This window comes from Hesperophylax consimilis, chromosome 7, assembly GCF_061612785.1.
Source record: "Hesperophylax consimilis isolate HC1 chromosome 7, BYU_Hcon_1.0, whole genome shotgun sequence".
NCBI classification, from domain to species: Eukaryota; Metazoa; Arthropoda; class Insecta; order Trichoptera; family Limnephilidae; genus Hesperophylax; species Hesperophylax consimilis.
In genome coordinates this window covers 27,570,102-27,595,520 of record NC_142842.1, presented here as the reverse complement: position 1 = coordinate 27,595,520, position 25,419 = coordinate 27,570,102, and the positions used below count along the sequence as shown (strand labels likewise).

The 25,419-nt window shown below is 35.6% G+C and overlaps 3 protein-coding genes across 4 annotated transcripts; all 3 read right to left on the bottom strand.

The window, feature by feature from the left end:
* Nucleotides 1-276: 276 nt before the first annotated feature.
* On the bottom strand, nt 277-15,862 carry UQCR-C2 (Ubiquinol-cytochrome c reductase core protein 2). The gene is made up of 9 exons (XM_089633385.1): nt 15,712-15,862; nt 14,780-14,925; nt 13,650-13,824; nt 12,887-13,018; nt 10,831-11,093; nt 10,287-10,387; nt 4,586-4,758; nt 1,876-2,100; nt 277-610 (listed from the first exon to the last, which is right to left on the bottom strand). The coding sequence occupies exons 1-9, from the start codon at nt 15,754-15,756 to the stop codon at nt 524-526; spliced, it is 1,347 nt and encodes a 448-aa protein (XP_089489511.1). The 5' UTR covers nt 15,757-15,862; the 3' UTR covers nt 277-523.
* LOC149422590 (uncharacterized) lies at nt 7,956-10,158 on the bottom strand. Its single transcript, XM_089633387.1, has 2 exons — nt 9,246-10,158; nt 7,956-8,787 (listed from the first exon to the last, which is right to left on the bottom strand). The coding sequence occupies exons 1-2, from the start codon at nt 9,637-9,639 to the stop codon at nt 8,270-8,272; spliced, it is 912 nt and encodes a 303-aa protein (XP_089489513.1). The 5' UTR covers nt 9,640-10,158; the 3' UTR covers nt 7,956-8,269.
* A 2,264-nt stretch (nt 15,863-18,126) lies between the features above and the next one.
* On the bottom strand, nt 18,127-23,291 carry CSN1b (COP9 signalosome subunit 1b). Of its 2 annotated transcripts, none has more exons than XM_089633865.1 (3): nt 23,135-23,291; nt 21,448-22,806; nt 18,127-20,081 (listed from the first exon to the last, which is right to left on the bottom strand). In XM_089633865.1, the coding sequence occupies exons 1-3, from the start codon at nt 23,165-23,167 to the stop codon at nt 20,007-20,009; spliced, it is 1,467 nt and encodes a 488-aa protein (XP_089489991.1). In that variant the 5' UTR covers nt 23,168-23,291; the 3' UTR covers nt 18,127-20,006. The 2 variants fall into 2 exon arrangements, with proteins under 2 accessions (XP_089489991.1, XP_089489992.1); XM_089633866.1 differs by having other exon boundaries at nt 21,460-22,806; nt 23,135-23,288.
* Nucleotides 23,292-25,419: the final 2,128 nt, after the last annotated feature.

Sequence of the window (25,419 nt, the reverse complement as noted above, 5' to 3'; positions counted from 1 at the left end):
CTTCAACGTAATCTATCCCATCATGTGGTATGTTTAGACACAATTTTCATATTTTAGTGAAAATTCATTGATCGCATATTTATGCGAAATCCACGCACAGGGATAACCGCAAAGCAAAACTATGGCTCGCACATGCATACGTAGCATAATACAATGCCTATGTGTTTATCTATAGACCCTGGTCTGGGTGAATGAATGGTGTAATTGGGGCAGCTTTTGCCAGAACTGAATAAAAGAAAAATGTACTTTGAAAGATGAAGAAAACTGAAACAACAATCCATTTATAAATATCTTTATTTTGAATAAGAACAATAAATTATATATGTAATAAGAACAATATACAACATGATCACCGAACTCGATATTCCATCTATCAGTGGCTTTCTCTTAAATCAACATTGATAAGTTGTTATTTACTACACGGATACATTCATGGTATTGCAACGTAACATTAGATGACGCGGAAAGATTATTAATACAATTTACTATTGTGCTTCATACTAAGCCGGTACGAATGTTCAAATTATTGCAGTTCATCAGCGTATGGCACATTGACGAGGTTTCCTACGGCACCCATGGACACCTTTCCCCTGGAAAGTTTTCCAGCAACCTGCAAAAAAAAAAATATATATATTAAATTAATATAATACTACAGTATTATTTATTAGTTTTTGAAGATTTTGCCCTGGCACCTAAGAAATCTTTTCCACCAACAAAAATATAAATCTTCATGGACACTCAAAAAAATATTGCAAACACCTTTTGCATCCAATCCTAGGAAACACTTCCTTGCAAATAGAGTAGTGGATGCATCGAACAAACTTCCAAAATATGTCATCGATTCTACTAATATAAACCAATTTAAAGCTCGATTGGATTCTTATTTGGAGAGGAGAAAGGATTAACTTATTTGAACTGTTATCTGGCAGAGTTTATTATAAAATATGTTTATTTTATGTAGAGCTATCTAAGGCTGCATATGGTTTTGTGGTGATTCACGCCGTTTGCGTTCGGTTAGTTTTGGGAAAACCTTTTTCAAATTCAGCCTTCAAGGGACCGAAAAAATCAAACTTCTTAATTGGGAACTTCTTGCGAGTTTCACTATATTCTTCAAAATTTCTCCATATTTCAGAGAAAGACATTATTTGTTTACTGATTTTTCTTTTCATAACCTCTGCATGACCAAAGAGAATGAGTCGTTAACACCTAAGGCCTCTGGCATATTCTGAGAGAAGGTTGAAGAGCCGCTTCACCTCACTTTTTAGTAGTAAAAAGTGAAGTTAAAAATAATTAATAAAATTCAGAGCTTCATAATTTTTTATCAAATTGCCGTCAGGACCTTTGATTACATAAAACTGCACATTTCAATTCTTTTGTGATTAACTTCTGGATTTGAATATAAAGCATGGTGTTTTCTCTTTCTAATACCGTTTAGATCATATATCTCACAATGACAGTAAGGGAGACAACGATTTCTACGAGACCATTAGAGGTTCCCAAAAATGAACCAATTAAAGGGGTTAAACTAACTTAATTCTCCTAGTGATCTAAATGTACGATTTAGTGAGCAATTGATCAAATTTTAAGTTGGTTTGTTTGCCACCCCTCTGGTGTATATAGGCAACCAAACGAGACACCAGAGCGGCCGACCGAATCGTCAGCATTTTGAACAACAACTTTTTCATGGAAAGGGTTCCTGGCAGAAGCAACCAGTAACTTTCTGGTAGTGTGTCAGAAGGTGGTTTTCCACAATTTATGGTGACACAGAACAGACACCAGGTGGGACCTACCGTAGAGAGCTATACATTTGGTTTGGCAGTTTTAGGGCCCTTAATTGCGATTGGAGTAAAAAAATAAGTAAAGTGTGGTACTCACGCTGCTGATTTCGCTGTCTGTCACCTTGCTGATGAGGTCGGCCAGTTCAGAGGCCTTGGTGACGGAGCCGGTGAGCAGGCCCTGGATGGCGAGATCCTCAGCGAGGGTGTATGTGGTGTCGCCGGCCGAGAGCACCTCAGTGAGGAGCTGGGCACGTCCCCGCTTCAGAGCATCAGCTCCCACGCTGGAGGCCTTGGACAGCACCTGGGCGGCGGCTTGGACGGCCTGCAAACAAAATTTAGGTAAGAATCAGTGATATAAATATGGGCCGACTCCCACCAAGAATGTACTAACAGAAGTGGCCACAAGAGACAAATTACTGCATTAGGAGCAAGACAAAGATCGCCGACAGTACTATCGTAATCTCCACACACAAGTTGGACTATGCTGGACACGTAGCATGATTAACAAACAAATTACTTGAAATTAGAATATGTATAACTAACAGACCCATGATAAATTAAAAATTAATTTATTAAAATTGCATGTTAGCTAAAAGGCGAAGACCCTTATAAAAAATACTAAATCTAACTTTACTTCAGAAACTCTAAGAAATTTAAACGAAATAAATACACATAAAAAAAATATTGAATTAATTTATTGTTTTTGTGCTTAATTCGTAGAACTATTTTTCTCTTTTTTTTAAATTTAATTAAAATCAAATTAATAAAAATTGAATTTATGATGAAAATAATTTTCTGGTATAAAAATATAATATTTTTATAGGTAGGTACTAAATAAATTTATACAAAAGAAATCTGGCAAAAATAAATTATACAAAAGTAATTGGAAAAGTTTCCGGCCTTTATAAGAAAAACACATATTTCGAAGCAATTTTTTTTTAATTTCTTAGTCATTCAGACAGTCTCCCTGCAACTCGATACATTTGGTCAAATGTTCCGAAAATTCCCCTGGATTTTTTGATACAGGCTAAGACACTAAGGGGGTATTTCACTATCTCTGATTATGTTCTGACTAAGCACTAATCCGCGGATTAGTCATTTTTTCGTTTTCACTATATCTGAATAACGCTAACGCTCGGGTTAAAGTTCGATTTGACTAATCAGTGCTCGAACTTCACGTTAGGCACTATTCCTCGAATCAAAGATGGCGTCAAAACATTCCGAGTTTGACAGCTGAGAAGTGAGTCGAATTTTGTTGAATGAATTTGAATGCTTGTATGATCCATCCTGAATTATTTGATTGTGTTCAAAATAAGAAACAATGTATTAATTCGACACGAATCTATCTAAAATGACCTGATAATCAACATAACCAAAAAAATGCACACTTCGCGGTGTGCGGACTGTGACGCATGACAGCCGTGGCAGTAGATGGAGTAACTGCCAACATTTTGCGATGTTGCCAGACTATTTCGAGTGTTATCTATCCGGAAGCTCGAAACAATGGTGAAACGGTCGCCGTTGAATAACGAAGTTATTCTGATCTAAAGCCAGCCAACGGATAGCTAGTCAGATATTTAGCCCGACATAGTGAAATACCCCCTAAGCGTGGCACCCAGGGCGCAGATAATTTTCTCATATCCAAATCGTGATGTAAAATCTTGTGCATGCCTTCAGATGATATCCCACAAGCTTCAGCAATATCCTTAACAGTCAATCGACGATCTTCTATCAAAGTTTGATGCACTAAATCAGCGCCCGGAACATTCTTATCAAATTACCCACGTATATTAATAGATATTTTATCGCTTTATTAAAATCAGTTACTACTTAGAAATGGCACTTAAATTCACAGCAAATCCGAGTTCCAGAGCTCATTGAACTAGAGTTACAGACAGACACACAACCAAAATTAGTATTTTTGGTGATTTTATCATTAGATGGCGTCTTTGGGATGGGTGAGAGCTGTCAAGAATTGTAAAAAACTAGAGACTATTGAGGGAGATCCATGTCCAAGCTGGAAAAGCCAGTGGGATTAAGAAGAAGAATAATATAATATAGAAAAGGCAGATTTAATAGCCCAGGTTTTTATGAACCATTCAGTTTGCTTGACCTGCCTCATGACTTAAAACTCGGGTTTACTCAAAGTATTAAAGTTACGTAAAACTAAGAAAATATATAAGTCAGAAAATGAAAAATGTATGGAAAAATTTAATAATCAAGTAGGTACCTAATCAATTTTTTAATTAAAAATAAAATTTATATAAGTATGGTGTAAAACTCTATTACCTACTTTGAAAACCACAAAATCATTATTTTGTGCTGAAAAAGTGAGGTTTCCCTTTCTTCTCCAGATATTCCAAAAAATTTTGTAGTGGAAATAATTACTGGTTTTACACACATTTCAAAATTTAAACTCTCGTTTTAATGCTCATCAAATGAATTTGGTGGCCAAATTACCACAACCTCTCAAACTGATTTCATAACGTTATGATAAAACTTTTTCTGACAAAGTTCCCCTATGCAAAATCATCAAATCATTGATAAAAGATTTACAAAAAATGTATACAACACCTTTTTTAAAACTGTAAATTTTTTGAGAATATGAGTATGGAATAAATTGGGACGACTCATTGTTATAAAAAGTAAGAAAATTTGAAATAGGGGTGACGTAAAACAGAAGTTTTACTGTACTGCTGCCGTAACTAAAAACAAAGTGTTTTCCTTGAGACTCTCAAGAGAGAAGCTGTGTTTTTATTTATCACGGCAGGATAGTACACTATAAATAAATGTTGCACGGAACGCACCTTTCCAGCGGAGCACTTAGGGGCTGAAAGCATGACTCCGAAGAGACCATCATCGGAATAGGTGATGTTGAAGGCGTTGACAGCGAATGGAGTATCTCCCAGCTGAGAGGCAATGGCCTTGCCCAGGGGGGAGTTGTCTGTGCCCCACTTGGCCCGGGGGCCATTTCCTAGGGCTGGGAAAAAAAAAATTCATTATTATGAGCTCTTAAAATAAATATGTACAAACATAATATATTTGGAAGTGTAGATTCATTCAACAGCAAGAATTTTGGCAGGAAATGATAAAATTATGAAGTTCTTTCTTTGTTCAAACCAAACTACCAATTACAGTAGAACATTGTTAATTCGAAATCCACGGGACATTAAAAATCAAATTAACAAATTCCCACGTAATTCGAAATTTTATGAAAAAATTAATACGAATTATTCCTTTATTTTCGCGGCCGATTACCGTCGCCGATTTCGGTCGTGGCCTACCCTTTAAAATTGAGATATTTTTAAAAATACAATATATTTCTGCGTAAATCGAGATTTCGCGGCCAATTTCCATCGCGGCCGGCCCTTTATTTCGAATATCTGAATTTAAATTCGTAAAAATATTATATATTTCCGCATAAATCGAATTTTCTCAGCAGATTTTCGTGGCGGCCGGCCTTTAAAATTCAAATATTTGAAGTAAATTCGCAAAGACGTCATATTTCTGCGTGAATCGAAATTTTTCTTCCGATTTCCGTTGCGCCGGATCTTTTAACTCAGATATTCGAAGTAAAGTTAGTAAAATACGATATATTTTCATATAAATTGAAATAACGCATCCGATTTCCGTCACGGCGAACCTTTTCTAATTCAGATATTCAAAATAAATTCGTAAAAATACAATATATTAAGCGTAAATCAAGATTTCGCGGCCTATTTTCATTGCGACGGGCCATTTGAAATTCAAATATTCTAAATGAATTCGCAAAAATTCGATATATTTAATTCGAGAAATTTAGCGGCCGAGTTTCGTCGCAGCCGACCCTTTAAATTCAGATATTTGGTGTAAATTCGTAAAACTATGACATATTTTCACGTAAAACGTATTTTCTCTGCCCTTCAAACTCGGATATTCAAAATAAATTGGAAAAAATACAACATTCCAGAGGAAATCGATTGAGATTTACAAAACAATAATACCAATTAGGATGATGTATAACCACGATACATTTTTCGGCGTTTTACCGCCACGGCTGTCTTTTCGATTCAGATTTACGAAATTTTATGATTTATTTTCGCAAAAATCAAATTTTTTCGAATTACACGAACAAATTTTCGTGCGCGGACAAAAATAAATTTCGAGTTATTCAATATTTTTTTGGCGAAAATTTCAAATTACGCATTTTTTCGAATTATCGGGGTTCGAATTAACTAATTTATATATAATTAATTAATTTGCTCTAGATATCCTACACTAAGGGGGTATTTCACCAACTTTAAGTAAGTTTCGAATAGCAATACTCGGCAAGTAAATTACAAAATCCATCCCACCATCCTCGAAGAGCGCTGTTCGTCAAGTAAATAGCTGTATAAACTACTCGGAAGTAATCCTTGCGAATAGCTCTTACTTTAATACCTACTACCAGTGCAAAATGGCGCCAAAGCTTTTTGACAGCTCAGAAGTTAGGTTGTGTTTTTAGTTACGTTGAAGAAGTGTCGATTTTTAACGAAATATGGAGATCTCAGACATTTTAGACGATATTTATTCAGATGAAATGGCGGAGAGACGAAGAAAAAGAGTTTATAGGCAAAGAGTGAATTATTTAAATGTACTAGACGATGTCGAATTTAGATCGAGATTTCGTTTAACAAAGAAGGCTGTCATTGAAATTCACGACACGATAAAAGATAAAATATGTTCCAGGAGCAATCGGTATGTAGTGTTCTAATTTACATCTATACAATACATATTTTATGGAATATTCACAATGCATATTTTGCCTATAGATCGTAACTGGTTCACATAATGTTTTCACCATTTCAGGAATAAAGCTGTGCCAACCATCATCAAACTTTTACTGACATTAAGATATTTCGCAACCGGTTCATATCTGATGTCTGCTGGAGACTTCAGTGGTGTCAGTAGATCATCCGCGTGTCGATTTATCAAGGAAGTCTCCGAGGCAATAGCATACCTTCGCCCTGTCTTCATTTGCTTTCCTGAGGATCTAGCTCCCTTGAAACAGGGCTTTTATAATCTGGCTTGTTTTCCAAAGGTCATTGGTGCTATAGACTGCACCCATGTTCCATTGTCTCCAAGTAAGTACATAACGTTATTGTATTTGATTCTGCACTGTAAATCTAAAGAGAGTAGTGATATAAAATTATGAAGATTTTGAAAACATGAATAATGAAAAGTAATTTTACATAATAAATATGTAGGTGTGCTATTGTAAAAATATTGTAATATAGGTAAAGTGTTAAATACATGTAAAAGTATATGTTTGTATACCTACCTGTATTTATATGAAAAACTATTTCAATACAAGTTTTATAAAATATATATCTTTGCGCTACATAACAACTAGTAAAGCTATATTTTTCTGTTTTAGACGGAGAAGATGCCGAGGTTTACCGTAATCGGAAAGGGATATTCTCCATGAATGTCCAAGCTATTTGCGACGCAGACCTCATCATCAGAGACATCGTTGCCCGCTGGCCTGGATCCAGCCACGACCAAACTATTTTTAACAATTCGCTGATTAAAGCAAAGTTTGAGGCTGGACATTTTAATGGCAGCATTTTGTTAGGGGACAGTGGGTATCAAAGCCAACATTATTTGTTCACACCATTACCACAGACCAACACCCCAGCCGAAAACCTATATAACGAATCACAAATTCGCAGCAGGAATGTTGTTGAAAGGTGTTTTGGTGTTCTGAAGAGCAGATTCCCTGTTCTGCGAAGACGTATTACGTTATCTATGGAGCGCACCACAGCAATTATTGTGGCATGCGCAGTGTTGCATAATATAGCAGTAAAAATGAATGATGCACCCTTTGTGGTAGAGGAAGTACAAGAAGTTGCTGTGGAATATGATGAAGAGCTAAATGATGAAAACCCAGGTACTAATGCAAGAAGAAACCTCATTCTTGGTTATTTCACCCATCTTTTAGACAATCGAGCCCGTCGCTAACAAAGTTTTCATACATTTTTCTTACTTGAACATTTATAATTTTTTAATATCTTCTCCTGTTTCCTTTTAATTGTAATAATACTACTATTGTAAATAAATCCTTACCTTTATGCACATACATTTTTAATTACTATTACATATTAGCACATAATTCTGTACTTTAATTTATAAATTTGAGTAGTAAACTATAAGGCAGGTTTGTGTAGGTGATGTGATAGTGTGAGTGGATGATCAAATGTTTTGTGAACACCTCATTAGGAAACCTTTATTAATAGTTTCATATTACGATAACTTTCTATTCTACTAGATGCTAAAAACATATCATTTTTATGAGTCTTGCGAGCCGAAGACCAGTAATAATACCTACATTATAGGTATATATGTGGGACATATTAATTTATAAAATATAATACAGTTACAGAAGGAAGCAAATAAATAGCCAAATATTGGTAAAAACCTATAAAATTTATTCAACTTTAATTTGGTCTTCAATAATTTAATTTTTGAATTGTTTAATCTTTATTTTGCCTTTCACGTTCCCGAAAAGCCCATTCTTTTTCCTTTTCCTTCCTTTCCCGTTCCCTAAATGCCCATTCCTTTTCAATTTCTTTTCTTTCACGTTCCCTGAACGCCCATTCCTTTTTCTTTTCCTCAAATTCCTCGATTAAAAATTTTTTTTGTATGAACATAATATCCTTCCGGATATCTACCACTTTCTTTGCCCCTTTCCGTAAGGCTGGGTGGCTTGCGGTACGGAGTTGCGGGACACTCCACCTGTCCCACTGCTGCGGCTCAGGAGGAGCAGCCACCTTGTTTGATGAGCAGGAAGGAATGGGCTCATCGGTGTTCAGCTCTTCTATGATGATTTCAGGTTCAGGTTCTGCACGGGCTTCTACGGCTTTGGAGGTGCTCGGCTCACACGGATCGTCCGGGTCCAGGAAGATTATCTGCCGGATTGGCTGTGACACGATTCTGCACGGTGTCGCCGGCACCTCCTCAATTGACACCTCCATTGCAGAAATTTGGTTATCTGAAATAAATGATAAAATGATATGAAACATCATAGGTACTTGGTACTTAAATATGTGTAGATATTCCTACACTATATTCTTCTTACATTACTCTCTCTGTTTATTCGCTCTACATGCCCAAACCACCTGAGGGTCCCTTTCTTAATTTTATTCATTACGCTTACATCAGCCTTGCATTCTTTGCGGATCTCCACATTTCTCACACGAGCATACATGGTTTTACCACAGATATGCCTCCGAGATCTCATTTCAACAATTTTCAGTCTGCTTTCATCCTTCTTCTGCCACACATAATATGATTTGCAAAGATGTGTAACATTATAATACAGCGACTGCATCTTGTAAGATGATTTATCATTATTAGGTCCTACCTTTATGAAATAAATAATTATTATACATAAAAGTGATAGTAGTTTGAGCCAGAAGTCTGAATTTTATTAAAACAATATCGACTTACCAATGGTTCCAGCATCACTGTCGATGCTATTCATGTTTCCCTGGACGCTTAAGGTGATTAGGTCCTTAACTTTCAGCTCCATCGTGTCCAGGGGAACTGCTTTGCTGGGCCCTCCACCTGTGCTATAGTGCTCAGTCCTGATCAGCGCACTCTTTTTTCGGACAGACCTCTTGAAGCCCTCGTACTTTATTTTTAAAGTCTTTGATGAACGAAAGCACGAGGACGACGAAGAGTTGAACTCCTTTTCAATTCGAAGCCAGGCGGCATCCTTCTCTCTCCACAGCGCAGTGTCACTTTGTTTATTTTCAATTATGTCTTTGTATTTGTGAATCAAGTTCACGAGACTTTCGCATTCTTCCCTGCTAAAATTGATGCTACGCACCCGTTTTTCCATAATTAAACTATACAAAAAACTAACAAAATAACACAAATACACGAAATATTGTTTTTATGAACAAAACTTATTATAACCTTAAACCTATGTAACCAATTATTATCTATATTAACAGCAAAAAACACTACTAGAATTTAAAAAAAGAAACGTATTAACTATTTAAAACAGGAGACGAATAAAATAAACTATGTAAATAACGAATTAAAAAGTAAAAACAGTTAAACAATTATATCTCGGGCGCATGGCGGAAGAATGTGGGTGACAGCGACGTAAACAACATTCCGGTGTTTTGAAAATATGCATAGACAAGCGGCGGGGCGATAGAGCGGCGTGAACGCAGACGGCATAAATGCAGCGTTGCCACACGAAGTATCGAATATTTGTCGGGTAGGTGCTTGCAAGATGTTTGTAGGTCGTGGGAAGTTTGTTGTTTACTTGTCATTTTAATCATGCGATTATCTTAATCAGACAAGTTGTTACTCGGAGTTTACTTGGACGTTTGTGAAATACCCCCTAAGCGTTTCACAAAACATTGCCGAAAATGATGACTGTTTCTAGAATTTGATTAATAATTTACAGAGCTAAGGATCCCAAGGGCCTAATCTTATACCTACAATAGGATCCTGTGATCAAAAAGATTTGTTTACCTCTAGCTAGGATGGAGAGTGCGATGGCCTCCTTAGGGCTGCTGAGGGCGGCTCCCTGGGCGGCTAGAGCTACGTGAGCCAGCTCACCTCCAATCTCCTTCCTAAAATTACAAATAACAGTTTCCTTTAAGTGTCTTATGTATAGAAATAAGTGAGATGGGCCATGAACCGTTTACAGTAAGTTTTGCTGAAAGTTTCACATTCTTTTTGGGAAAAGTGATATTATTCTTCGATGAATTTCGCAATATTTTACAGAAAAAGTGATTGCTTTTTGCAACAAAGGTTATGTTATGTTCCCTTTTAGTTATTTTGCACCAATAAAAGTGGCGTAACATTTTGACAGTATGTGGCGTTTTCGACGTAAAGTTAGCTGCATTCCCATTTCATGGCTAGTCTTTCTTTTTAGCAACTTTTTTCCAAATATGAACTTAAATGCATGTTTTTGCATATCACCCAACGTAAATAATTGAAAAGAAGTGTTATTTCAACCCCAATCAACTAATTACTATTATTCTCTGTGGGTCGTTTCAATGTTAATCAGTACCTGACTTCTCCGCCCCTGTATGGCGAGGGCGTCTGTTGGCCCTTGCAGCCCTCCGGCAGGCACAGTGTCTGCGCCACGGCGACGGCACGGTCCAACGAGAGTCCCGCCACACCAACGGCACACCGCTCTGCTGTGAAGTTGCTGGCCACGAAGTGCTGCAGGGACTCGGAGGAGAACTTGCCGGCCTGGCGCGGCGAGCAGAACAGCGAGTTGCCGAGGCCGCGGCGGAAGGCGCCCTTGTGGAGGAGGTCCAGTGCCCTGACCTGAAAAGCAATTTTGTTTTTGCAACATTTTGATATAAAATGGTCAAGAAAACTTAATATAATAAACATATTACATATGTGCATACACTATTCAGTGGATGTGAAGGGACATGAGGAAATGAGGGATAGATTTACATAATAAGGTGAGAATAAACAATGTATTTTTTCTTTTGACATTTTATACAATTCCATTTTCCTTTACTTATTGCATTTTTATACACGGTATTCTGTGGAACACATCCACAGTGTAAAAACAGAAATCATTTATTTAGTTTTGTAGATATTTTTTGTTTTTAATGAGTTTTATTATTCACAATGTACATTTGTTACGTATAAATTTTATTAATTAGCGACCGGTTTCGACACGTCCGTGTCATTAACTAGCTATTTTAAAACTAAATTTTTAAGTGCAGAAATATGGGGTTTTATTTAGTTTGGTTCTTTGGTGGAGGGGATTTGAGGGATGGGGAGGGGGTTGAGAGGGAAACGGAGGGAGAAGTCAACATAACGGGGAACATTGTCAATAGAGGTGATTTGCAAGGTGCTATTATTTTATTTACAATATAAAGTGCAGAAATATGGGGTTTTATTTAGTTTGGTTCTTTGGTGGAGGGGATTTGAGGGATGGGGAGGGGGTTGAGAGGGAAACGGAGGGAGAAGTCAACATAACGGGGAACATTGTCAATAGAGGTGATTTGCAAGGTGCTATTATTTTATTTACAATATTAATGCTTGAATTAATTTTTTTGTTGATTTCCAATGTTTCTAATGTGCACAAATTAAAATATTTATTAATGTTAGAATATTTAAACTTAGTTTTATCCCGGTTGAAGCTATGGCCTGTCTCTATCAAATGATAGCGAACTCGGAGAAATTATTATTTTTTAAACAGTTTTGTAAAAATAATAATTTAGTATTAAAAATTATTATTTTTTAAACAATTTTGTAAATAGTTTTGTAGAATTAAGATGAAAAACCGGTCCCTAATATGTTTGAGGAATCGAAGTAAAGTAGTAATAAATGGGTTAACAAAGATTAACAGAAAATTATATTTTTGGCAAATAAAAATGCAGTAAAATATGTTATGTATATCTATCGTGGAATTATTTTTGTGGTACAATAGAAAGATGATGGAATGAAAGAAATGTATTGCAATCATCTCTTCATGTACCAAATGAATTATAATTGAATCTTATTTGATCAAACTAATTCTATTCAAATGATTCTTATAAGTGTAGTGTCGTTGATGTAGGTACTGGCCGTATTTTTTATTCGGCATCAACCGACTGGCAACTCGCAACTAGTTACGCGCGCACAGCCGATCGTTCCTGAAGCTTCACAAACGGAACCGACGGTGGCCACTGGAGACAGAAGACTCGATTAGATTCACTTCGGGTCTCTTGAGTATAAGGCGTTGTCTTTGCCATGACATTATTGTAATAAACTAACTTGTGATCACAGATCAGCAAATATGATTTAAGATTTTCACGGCCAAAAGTATTTTTGTTATTTGTTTTTGGGGTATTATGCCGTGTTGCGCTAACTCCTTCTTTAGCCAACGTTTCGGACAGCATTGCAGTGTCCATCATCAGACATCTGCCCTGATGATGGACACTGCAATGCTGTCCGAAACGTTGGCTAAAGAAGGAGTTAGCGCAACACGGCATAATACCCCAAAAACAAATAACAAAAACAGATCAGCAAGTCTATATTATTGAAGAAGACGATCCATATTCCCTCAAATAAATGTATTTGTAATTAAAAGAACATTACAAAGTGAGGGAAAATATTACCTGAGGGGCCAGTCCAGCAGATTCGTATCTGACGCGCTCAATGACCTCATCAAACTCCCAGGGCTGGAAGATTTGCTTTGAGGCTACGTCATTCAGGAACTTGACGGCTCCTTCAATCTTATCCTTGGTAGCCTATAAATCAAAAGAAAGAGTGTATTTTATATTAGCAATATTGACAAAATCCTATATTTATTAAGCATAATTAAATTCTGTGCGTAGTAAATGGAACGGAAAAATCCACACCTTTATTTTGAGCACTTGAATCCTGTTTATATAGTTAGTATAGTGACTTTAGCTAATGTTACAGCAGCAGTTTTAATATTTTAGAAAAGGATTTCACTCAAAGGAAAGTCATATTTGAATACAAATAATCTGGTTTTAAATTAGTTTAAAAATTGAATTAAATTAGTTTTTTTTAATTCAAACTTAAAACAACTCAATTACTGTCAAACTTGTTGTGAAATCAGATATCTGCTCATTACATAATAATAATAATTGTTAAATAAATGATTATTGTTTCACCAGAACTACTATACTAGAAGATGTAAGAATACGAAAACACAGCTTTTAGAATAGCAATAAGATTTCTTCAATGTTTTCAGTTATTAAAGGGCTTCACTCCACTCTCTACTTAGCGCAAAGAGACGTTGAAGGGACCAGCACATATTTATAGCACTGTTAATATAGCCAGGTTGTCACAGAATCACTAAAATTGCATTTTACATACTGTATTAAATTAGATACAAATGTAATTAGCATTTACCTCCAGCGTGTAGCAAATGGTTTCCCTGTCAACGGTGGCAGTGAGGTTGGCTCCAAACTGCTGCAGGTTCCTCATGATCCCGAAGGCGGTGGAGTCTGCTGTGCCATTGCCGGCAGCGCACCTCAGGAAATGTGACAGTCCGGGCTCTTCATTGGGCTCGAACCTTGATCCGGCTCTGAAAATAAACACATTCGGGAAGTCTTTCCATATCATTAAGTCTATTTATGTTGCGCAGGGACAGTCTAAAGTAGGCACTCATAGACAGTTCAAACTACAAATAAGCCAATCAACTACTCACTAAGGGAACTGGTAGTCTATCAATAGGACGCTGCCTCATTTTGCAGTTTTTGGGAGTAGATGACATCAATGGCTATGAGATATGTGAAGAGGATGAAGAAATATTGTGGGACTGGTGAAATTTATTTAACGGACTGGATTACTAACAAAAGAATAAGGTGAAATATAGAAGATAAAAATATGGGTCTATGAATGATGCTTACGGTAAACAGTAAGTAATGAGACCATTATTAACACTCATAATTACCAAAAATAACACTTCATTTCAACTTAATAATGATTACTATAATCGAAAACAAGGAATTACACTTCCATTCATTTAATTAAGGAGCTGGATGCAATAACAATTATGATGAAAATTGTAGTTTTGAGTAAAACTTTTACATGTAGCTCCATCTGTGTAGAACCTACAGTAGTAATATTTACACAGCAGATAAAGAAGGGATTGGATATACCGAAAAGGCAATGGGAGTAAAAACAGCTTGTGCGCGTTAAAGTTGTTATTGCATCCAACTCCTCAATTTTAAAGAAATTGGAATTTAGTGCATCATTTTTATCCCCTCCTTACATACATAGTACTTTCTTATAGTAATTAAGTTAAAACGAAGTGTTATTTCAATAATCTGTACGTATTAAGAATGAGTAATAAATATACTACAATTTTAACACAAATATTGGTAATACATGTGCCAAACTCCCAGAGTCAATTTTTAAAATCATTGTTCATGAGAATATTGTTATTGCGTATATGAGTCTCTTGAAGACTCGGGAAACCTGAGAGCCTCCCATATCCAAGTAAAAAAAAATTATTATGTAATTGTTTTATTTCTCACCTGTAAGCAATGGTGACACGAGCAACTGGTGCCCCATTGTCCAGAGCGGCAACAAACACCTTGTTAGCCAATGTGGTGGAGCTAATGGTGGCTGCCCTGGGGGGACATGCCTGAGCTGCCGATGGGGCAGACGAATAACCCCTCGCCTGCAAACAGACATTACTGTTAAATACAAGCCATTCAAAAAAGTACCAATTTTTAATGGAAATCTCTCATCAGGGTAATCACATTTAACCAGCGGACTTTAAGCCAGTACAGTTTGCACATGGAATACGTCAGTGTGATCGATCTGGTCCAAGTTTAAATTCAATCATTTATATTTTATAGGAGTCTCTGTGTACTGGGCATTTATATTTTAAAGAATCTGTTCATACATTAGATAAATGTTCACAGTAAAAATTCCTAAACCATTTTGAATAGTTTCTTAAGTTATTTTATAAAATATAATACGACTTTTTGAGATGGCCATGTCCAAAAAAATTCCCACGAATAAATAAACTGTCAAACTATTATGTTTCAAAAATTTCATATTTTCTCTTTGACCGGATAAAATTTTTAAAAATCATTTCTCAGATTCTATGGAAAATAACAACGTGGGATTTAAAAGGTATTATCAAAATGAAGTGTTTACTCTTTGAGGATATTGAGTACTGAAAATCTAATCAAGAATAAAAATTATGGCACCTAACCTAGAAGATGATAAGTTTGTTGTTTCCCACATTATGAAAATATGACTTGACTGGCAATCATGTGAATAAACCCATAATTTTTACTCACAACCTACATTATTTAATAAGGATTGACAAAGGAAAACATTAATAAAGGAAGCAAAATGTTTATGTAATAGGCCAACAAATCCAGCAGTTATGTCAAAATAATTTACATAAATTCAGGATCAGAGATTGTAAATTAATTTATTTGAATACACTTACGGAAATAGCCCGGATTAAAGGCAATTTTGAGGCGTTACAGGCCATTTTTCGTTTTAAATATATTTCTTGATCGATGAAGAACCAAGTACGCGAGTTCCAATGGCCGATAAAAGTGATGGCGCTGCAATCGCAACTGACAGAACTTAGCGGAACTGAGTGGAACTAAAAAAAGGAAAAATTTGGCGCAAAATAAAAATATATTCAAATCATTTTGGACTCATTTTTGAAGAAGAATGAAGCACTTTAAAATATTTGGCCTAATAAAATTAGTGTACTGTCCCCTGCACCTTTTAAAAAAGCTAAAATATTTGCAAAACATGTGCAAAGTAGGCACTTATTCGTAAATTACTCTTCATTGATGGCGCTCATTCAATTATTAAAAGAAAAGCATTGGTTTATATGACTTTTCGCAAGCTATGCTTCAAAATATTAAGATGAAATGTTTGTTTGCGCCTGCAGAGACGGTATATAAATATGAATCAATAGTTTTTCCCATACAACAATTCCATTCTTTCAAGAAAGGCTTACAAATGCAATATCTGACAGTCAAATGCAATATTGTATTTACATGTATTGTTATTGTTACAAGTATTGAGTTTTTGTACTGACAAAACTATTTACTTAAATTCCGTATAACTTGATAATATAAATAAAAAATTATATAATATTGAAGGCATTGCTCCCTAAAATTAGCGCCATCTATGAACAAGCAGTTTACGAATAATCTTCTAATGTATCCGTCAAGAATGTATCTATCTCTTGGATTATAAAATATATATCCGTGAGTAGTTTATTTATGATATCCTATATTAAAATTCTCGCAGTGATTTGTCAAACTTAACTTTTTTTTGCAAAATTATGTTTTTGTAAATTGTACTGTCTTACCAGATAGTGTTTAAATGCTTTTAAAAAGTATATGATCTACTTTGTTTTCGTAGTGTCCCCAAAATAGCTGGTTAGGTACATTCAAAGAAATGATTTTTTAAACATATCCTTATCCCTTTGCAACCGGCAAAAAATTTTAAAATTGTGATGTGCCACATTGTTAAAGCTCTTAGTTATGATCTCATAGGTCTGGGCGACTTACTGGTTGAAACATGTGAGCTTGAAAGTACCCTAAATAAGCAGCTCTCGCACGTTCAATCGACACCGGTTCCGTTCACAAAAACAAATTTATTTTCTGTCTTCAAACACAAACTCACTCTCGTGTGAAGCCGGTTGTAAAGGGTTATGGGTATGCTGCCGTTTAATATTTAATTACTAGCTGTAACTTGCTACGCATTGCTGTGGCTCAGTCTGTCTGTGCAGATAGATAAACAATAGCCCGTTTTGCTTTTACGTCCAACAGATTAGCTATTTTTCTAAAAAGCAAGTTTTTACCTGTCGCAGGTGACATCTATGTAATATAGGTATATAAAAACACATATGTATTCGAATGCAATGTTATGTCAAAATTTCAAAGCAATCGATGAAGAACTTTCGGAGATTTAAGATTTTGAACAAACTAACATTTACATTTTTATTTATATGTATAGAACAGGGCTTCCCAAACTTTTTTCAACTGTGACGCCCTTGGGAAGTTGCCATATTTTTTGCGACGCCCCCGCCCCCCCCCGGTGACTAAAAATCTAAGACCCCCGCCGCTCATTTGTACCAAGCGTAGTATTTTGAAGCCCCCCCCTGAACGGGTCACGTAGTATGGGTACGTTACCTAATAACAATTTGTCAGAAAAACTCCAAATAGTATCTAAATTTTTTATTAGAAAATAAAGAACACAACATAAAAACAAAAATGGAAGCAAACAAAAAAGATAAAAAAGCAATTTTTTCTTTGGTATTAATGAGAAGGATGTGCTTGCTTTTCTGAGCATAGTTTCTCAAAACGAGGTTGAAGTTTCGAAATCGCCACTCTCGTCTCTGCCTCTAAATTTATTTTTGATCTGTACTTATTCTTAATTACTGCAACTGCAGAGAAACCCGTCTCACACAAGTATGATGTCGCAAACGGTAATAAAACCCTTAACGCTGCAGTGCTGATGGAACGATATTCTCGCTATAAAGATTGCCTCACGACGCCCCTGGGATGATCCCGCGGCACCCCAGGACGTCGCGACTCACAGTTAGGGAAGCCCTGATATAGAAGATAGATGATCACTTATAAAACAGCTGTAAGTCACCAGTAACACATCTCAGCTGTAAGTTATTGGTTCTATTTGTCAGCGATAAGTTAATATAGATTCAAGATAAGTTGTAGGTTAAATAAAATAAGTTGTAAAGTGCCCTTGATGTGATTTTCCCAAGAAAACAGCGCTATACAAATAATTCAACCATAATTATGCTATCTACATATATACTAAGCTCTTTCTATCTCAAGAAAATGGTGGAGAAATAAGGAAGAAATGTATATATCTTAAAACTTTATTTTATTATGTAATCATGTTATACAGTACAGTACAATGTATGAATGCTCATGTCATAATTATTTAACAATTTTTGAGTAAACATCATGAGGTTTTTATTTTTCAAATAATGCCATATAAAATCAGACAAATGAAAGCAAAAATCCTTTAAAAAATAAATTGGTAGAGTATGCACTGAGACTTGAGATTTCAGAGCATTTATTCATTCAAAGTTTTTCTCTATGCAAATAACTCAAAATGGACAATACATGCCAATGTTTACATGTAGGGATAACCAATGAAGATAACTGTTTAATTCTTAAAGTACTGGATGTTAAATTTTCAATATAATGGTTAAAATTTTGAATACAAGTGTACATCTAAATTGATAAATTTTCAACTCTTAACGAGCTTTACAAACTTTAAAACATAAAAATCTACTGTAATAAAAATTTATAATGTTAAGTTATCGGAGAAACTGAAACAAGTGAAACTTGTTATACATACTTTTCACAATCTATATTATAATGTTTCAAAGATATCAATAATCTTTAAGGACAGGTTGTTTCATGGAATTTAAACAATTAATTAAATTTCTAAGTAAATATTCAAGTTCTGTGACAGTCCTATTCAAGTTCTATTATTATCCAAGTGAAAAAACTGGCCCATGAAGAAATAAAACAAGAAATTGTATTTGAAATTTGACGAATTGTTTAAATTCTGTGAAGAAAAAAAAGAAGATTTTCTTAATATAGTACAGTAAGTATGTGCATTACTTTGTTGTTGCGACGGCAATAAATCATTATAATATTATAAATTACAACCCTTTGGATTTGGGATCTGCAAAAAAAAACCCAATACATACTACAAAAAGCACATTAGTGCAAGCTGCAATGTCTTTTAAGATTTGTACTATGTACCAGTCGATTTACATGTCGAAAGGGTAAATAAAAATGGTAAGTTTTAGGTACTGTATTCAAAGGATTAAAATAAAGGAACCCGGATTTGAAGTAAAACAAAAACGGAACATCCCAGTACTTAACCCAAAGCGTCAAGTATTTATTATATAGTGGATAAGTACAATTTTTAAAAAGCTCAGTGCATCTGAATTGTTCGGTCAAAACTTATAAAAGTTTGGAAACTGATGAATTGGCTTGTGACAGAATAATGATTGTTGGTCCTTTTCCTTTTATATTTCAGCCTTTGATTTGATTATGGTGAATTATTGACAAATCTAAAATGTTTTAATGAAAACAATGTGAATTTCCGAACGACCGATGCATTTAGAAAATTTTGTCAAACACTTTGAAATGGTCAAGTCAATTTATTGTAAGTTTATATGGCATGTATTTGTTGAAACTTACAATGCAGGAAGAAAATTCCAACACCATAACTTTTACACTTAATAAACTAGCAAGGAAACCATTGATTCTATTTTGAAAAAATTATTACAAAATGTTAAGCTCAGTATCATCTTAGTCCAATTGTACTGAAAGTGAATTGAATTCTGTTATAAATTTTGCATGAATTCATTTAGCATTTTACTTCTCAAAACAATGGTAAGATATTTAAAAAGCAAGAAATATTTTACTGCTAATTCAGGTTCTAAAAATGATTTTTACATGGTTTAGAAATCTATTTGAGACATGGTCTTGGAGTTCACACATTGTAGGTATTAATGGATTGTGTAATAAATATTTTGCTCCGACAAACATAACCTCTAGAAAACAGTGAATCCTATAAAGATTATACATATTATATTATCGTACTGACAAAGCAAAGACAATGCAACAATATTTATATAAATAGGATGCATCGCCAATATTCAATTGAACGTTATTCCATTTACAGCATCCGCCAACATGTGAAGATGAATATGAGATGGTGATATCGCAGTTAGTTCAGCGCAGGTATGCTTGTGCTGGAGCCCGGGGCTTCCCCTCCCTGGGGGCCACTCTCGCGGCTCATATTCTGCAACAATAACATTATACCTTCTTTAAAAACGTTAAGTTGTCAGCTCTAGAACATTAAAAACAGATCGGAGAGATTAAAGAAGAACACTTAAAAGACATAAGAGTCAGCTGTAGAACATTTCAAAAGAGACAGGAATCAGCTCTAGAACATTCCGAAGCGGACAAGAGTCAGCTGTAGAACATTTCAAAAGAGACAGGAATCAGCTCTAGAACATTCCAAAGCGGACAAGAGTCAGCTCTTCATAGAACAAAAATCAGACGAAAGTCAGATCTAAAATTTTTTAAAACTGACGTGTCATTTTCTATAATGAGCGAATATACAAGACAAGAAAATATTAGAACTGACGGTGAGATTTTATTAGTGAATAAGAATGTTATAATTTTAATAAACAACGGGCTTTGTCAGATTTGAAAGACCGCCAGATTCAATATATATAAAGAAGATTGTCTGCGCTGGACAAGTCACAGGCGGCGTGGATTTCATTTTTATCTAACTCTACGGAATTTTATCCAGCTCTAAGATCACTACATCTGATTTCGAAAATCTCTGCAAGGCCCGGGCAAGGCCGGGGTGTTCAGCTAATTTAATTATCACAAGGGCAATGTCAATGTTAAAAAATACGTTGTAATGATGTTATTATTGAAGTCTACACTCAATTGATTATTTGACTAGCGAGGATTATTTACCTAGCCATTGTGATATTGAATTTTTTTTAAATTTCTGCTTCATGTTGCAACTTCATTTGAACAATTTAAGTAATTGTATTTATTATTAACCAGTGATTCCCGACAATATTTGGAATAAAAAATAAAACTGAAATATTGGTCTGCGGTGACTTATAAATGCTTTTTAGCAAAATTTCTTCTACATGTCGTCTCTGGTCACTCAGCCGAGTAAACGCCCAACCCCTGACATCTACCCGAGCTGTACAATTCCTACTGTTTTTATGTTTTTTGTGAAAAAATTTAAAATGTCACCTGAGACCAAAATTTCACCGACATTTTTTACTCCAAATAATGTCAGGAATCACTGGTTAAAGCAAGTCAAGTATGTCTCTAAACATCCTATATATGTTGCAAGCAGAATTTATTATGTGAAAGTTTGAGCATAATTTGCGAGGTACAGTATTGATATTGCACAGAATCTCTGTATAGTTTGTTACTGGTCATATGATCAATGTTTTTATCAGCACAGTGTAAAAAACTGTTTAATAATAAATTATAACATTCTACAAGAAATAAATGAGATTTATTTCGAATTAATTTTCGTACAAGGTAGTGTACCATATATTAATTAGTTTGTCGTAAACATCAAGTGTAAGTATTAGAAAATATGAAACAAAAAATGAAAATAGGATATTCACCTGAATACTCACCTTGACATGAATTTGGCTTTTAAGCATTGCTGCTCTCAATATCAACATGGATGTTTTTCTTTGATATTCTTTTCCAACTGCTAGACTTCTTTCAAATGTAGTGCTACGCTGATCAACATCCTTGGCATATAATATCTTATTGTGCGAATCTATCCGTGCCTGAATCTGTCCATCGAGGATTAGTTGCATTAGTTCATCTTCCAGAGCACTCACTGTCCTATTGAAGGCACCGGCCATCTTCCGCATATCCGCCGACAGGTAGGGACTGAAGTACTGTATTAGAGCTCTGTTCCGGATCATGGTATAAAGAGCCGGGAGGTGTGGAGCTAAATACATATCTAATAGTAGATTATCACGGACATCGTCTAAAAGTCTCAAACATGAAGCATACTTAGATTCGTAAAATTTGAATATAATGTCTCTCAACTGAGGTTCGAGCTCCAGGAACAGTTTGAAGGAGCTACTGAATATGACCTGCTTCTGGAGTTCGGCTCGGTCGAAAGTGGCGAGGGCACACAGCCCTCCGTACAGAGCCACATTACTCCCGCTCAGCAGTTCGGGGAAGTCCGTGTGGTCGAGACTAGCGGCCAAGAAGTGCTTGGCTGCCGACTTGTACTTCTTGGTGGCCAGCTCTGCCAATCCGGCTGCACATTTTAACCTTGTGAGGATGGTTTGATTAGAGTCCTTGCCGTGCACTTCGGTGAAGTCGGGAGTGCCTTCGGCTTTGGAGACGTAACTTAAGACATGAGACCAGTTCTGCAGATACACAGAGACTTTGATAACATTAAGACACATATTGACGACATGCTTCCCACTAGTGCAGTAATCTCTGGCTCTTGAGTAACATTTGAGGGCGTTAGACAAATCACCGCAATCTAAATAGTGGTCTCCTAGATCATCGTGTCCTCTTCGTATGCTCTCTTTTATAGAATTTGATTTGTAATTTTTAAGGTCAGTGTCCAGTTTTTCTAACTTGAGGGCGGCTTTTTTGGTTTTGGCCTCTATCCATAAGTTATCTAATGCGGGTAAGTCTTGCGAGGTAGACTGAGCAGCGATGTCAGGCAGGCTCGGACCTACCACCATCTCCGCTAGCTTCTTGTGCAGTTGTTGATATAGGTTCACATTGTATGTTGTCATGACATATGTTATTGCCATCTTGAGGGCTTCTAATCTCAGAGATGGGCAATGATCAGCTATATATATTAACCTGTACAGTTTTGCTAAACCATTATAAGATCCAGCGTAAACTTCTAAATCCAGTGAAGGATTTTCTACAATATAACTCTCGGCTTCATTGTTCTCATTATCTTCAGGTGGAGCATCCACCTGCATAGGCTCTACCGCATTCTAAAAAGAATAATAATACAACATAAAAGTGTGAATATTTTATCAAGTTAGTGCGTATGGGCACAATACACAATAGGTGTCGATTTAATGTTAAATGTGGGAGGATTTCACTGAAAATTCTGTGGAAACACCAAATTGAAGGGTAATATGCATAGTTTTGTCAAATAAAAGCTGTCATTGCAGATACCCAACCTAAAATGACAAGCATATACGAAAACTTAAAAGGGAAAAACAGGAGAAATCCCTTAAAAGTACTTCTAATGCGCCAGTATTGCGTAAAGTACAGAGAATGGAATAAGTTTCTCCTCCGAATAAAAGTTTAATTTACCTGCAATAACACATTCTGCATTTGCAGCGGCATTTTTGCTATTTTCTGTGCCACTCCATCTGTCTCTTTCTCATCCGGCAAATTTGTCGCTCAGCGTACATGCAGTTTTCTACAATACCGACGGAATTTTAATTTATGGATTTAAACGGCTATTATACCTGTCGTATACACGGCCACTCGTGCTAGTGAGTACTGAGCAGTACTTACTCTCCGAAACAAAATAAATATAAACACACACAATCAAAATAATAATCATGATTACAATTTTGAGACCTGAGACTAAAACACAAACAAAAAAAATATTTTGTGTTTTTTCTTCAGATATTTAATGATGATTCCTGCAATTGCGATCGTTATTGTTACGCCGCCCCGGGAACCATTCATTGAATAACCAAAATCTCTCCCCCCCACACACTCACCCTCAGATTCCTACCCAACCCTTATGCCTTTTACCTTTCCAGAACTTCCTCTCCTTCCTTTACTTAGAAATACCCTCCACATAGCATCCCAAGAGATAAAATAGGCCCGTAGGGCCTTGAGTAAATGAAATAAATTTTTTCAGACCTTCTTTGTGGAGTTTATGAAAAAATCATTCTTGCTAATGGTGGAAATTAACTTTTCAATATGTAGTTTTAGAATAAAAGGCCGCAACCCTCTTAGCCGGCTAAGGCTTTGTGAGAGAGGTATCAACGCATTTCACTGCCATTGACCATCACTCCCCCTCAAACCACCAGTTTCCCTCGACCCTCAAGTCTTTCATATTTAATCACAATCACGATTACCTGTTGATAGTAGCTATTTATCCAAAACCGTTCCATATTCCATCAACATACATCGGATATTTTCCAGTGCCATTAGGCCTGCTGGGCTTTCAATTTGGGAGGTAGGTTTGGGTACCACCTCCAGGAAATTAAGTAAAAATAGAAAAAAAGTAAAGATTTTTTAGAAATTTCAACGTTTTAAGGTAGTTTTCTGGTACAAAAGTTGAATTGTTTGCCGAGGGAAAATAATATTCTCCTATAGAAAAATATTTTTGTATGGAAAAAAAGCAGAATTTTTAATGTAATAACCTCCGGAAATTTGTGCACTTTACCCCTGGACAATTTGTATAAGTAAGTACCAAAAATACCTAACGACAGTGAATGCCAAGCTTGATCCAAGGCCATAATGATGACATTCTAACTTATACACCAGTATTTTTTTAAATTATTATAGTTAGTTTCAATAGTTGAGATAATTTTCAAGGTTCTAATTTTTCGGGTCTCCCAAAATCTATGGATGTGACGTGTGACGGTGTGACAGTCAGTGACAGTCTCAAAAGCCTATTTTTATGTTCAACAGGCGCTGTATTTTATATGAGAGCCGAGACGTTTTTCATTCTTAAGATCAACCGCTTTTAACATTGAAGAACACTAGTTGAAAGGTTAGCATCTCGTCATTAATGTTATTGAATTGAATCAATACACAAAAATACGAGTCGACCGTCAGTGGCTGAGTTGGGCGTTCCGGTCCCACCCAGGCGTCGTGCATTCAATTCACCAGTTGGCTAAATCCTACATCACGACACAAGCAAAATTTTCCGCTTACTGTGGTGGTTGTAGGTGGTTATCAATACTGTCAGGTTATTCGTAATTCGGACATATTCGGAAATTCTTTCAAGGCGATGCCATACGTAGTAATGTAAAATCATGTGTTTTTGGTTTGAAAATTTGGTCGCCTAGAAATGTTTCAGATGCTTTAATTAAATAATGCGAGTAGAATACATCTTGGCCTTTGAAATAATCGAGTATTTTTAGATAAGTCTTATTATAAGCCCAGAAAAACATTATGTTAAGGCCTATGAAAACTGCTTTAAAGTTCAAAATCTCCTACTTACGAACCCATTTTCGGTTATAATTTTATTGTATAATGTGGCAAATTAAGTTATTTATAAAATGATCGGAAAAAAAATAAATATTTATGCCTGAACATCCACAAAATAAAATGCACTTTTTGGCAATGTTTTTTTCTTGCATAAATCAAAACAGGCGGATGGTGTTAAGCGGGAATTTAAACCTTATCGCCATCTACGTAAGGGTTGTTATTGCTAGCGGCTCAATTTAAAATATTACACGACGTAGTGCATCGCCTTAAAAAGAAACGTACATAAAAACTTGCCACGGGAGAAATGGTGTAAAGCCATCAAAGTAAGCATTAGAAAAATGCTTCTTTATCACTTAGGTCAACTGAAATATGTTCCGGTGATCATTTTGATGCAAGTTCAACTGTTTAATTTAGGTTTTCTA

Bases quoted from the DNA above. Each gene is read 5' to 3' on its own strand.
- LOC149422590 (XM_089633387.1), bottom strand. From the start codon at position 9,639: ATGGAAAAACGGGTGCGTAGCATCAATTTTAGCAGGGAAGAATGCGAA. The intron at 8,788-9,245 runs GTAAGTCGATAT...CATTTATTTCAG, and splicing joins CAGTGATGCTGGAACCATTG to ATAACCAAATTTCTGCAATG.
- UQCR-C2 (XM_089633385.1), bottom strand. From the start codon at position 15,756: ATGGCCTGTAACGCCTCAAAATTGCCTTTAATCCGGGCTATTTCC. The intron at 14,926-15,711 runs GTAAGTGTATTC...GTCTGTTTGCAG, and splicing joins CTTTAATCCGGGCTATTTCC to GCGAGGGGTTATTCGTCTGC. The intron at 11,094-12,886 runs GTAATATTTTCC...ATTGCTTTTCAG, and splicing joins CTGCTGGACTGGCCCCTCAG to GTCAGGGCACTGGACCTCCT.
- CSN1b (XM_089633865.1), bottom strand. From the start codon at position 23,167: ATGCCGCTGCAAATGCAGAATGTGTTATTGCAG. The intron at 22,807-23,134 runs GTAAATTAAACT...TATTCTTTTTAG, and splicing joins TGCAGAATGTGTTATTGCAG to AATGCGGTAGAGCCTATGCA. The intron at 20,082-21,447 runs GTGAATATCCTA...TTATTGTTGCAG, and splicing joins ATGTCAAGGTGAGTATTCAG to AATATGAGCCGCGAGAGTGG.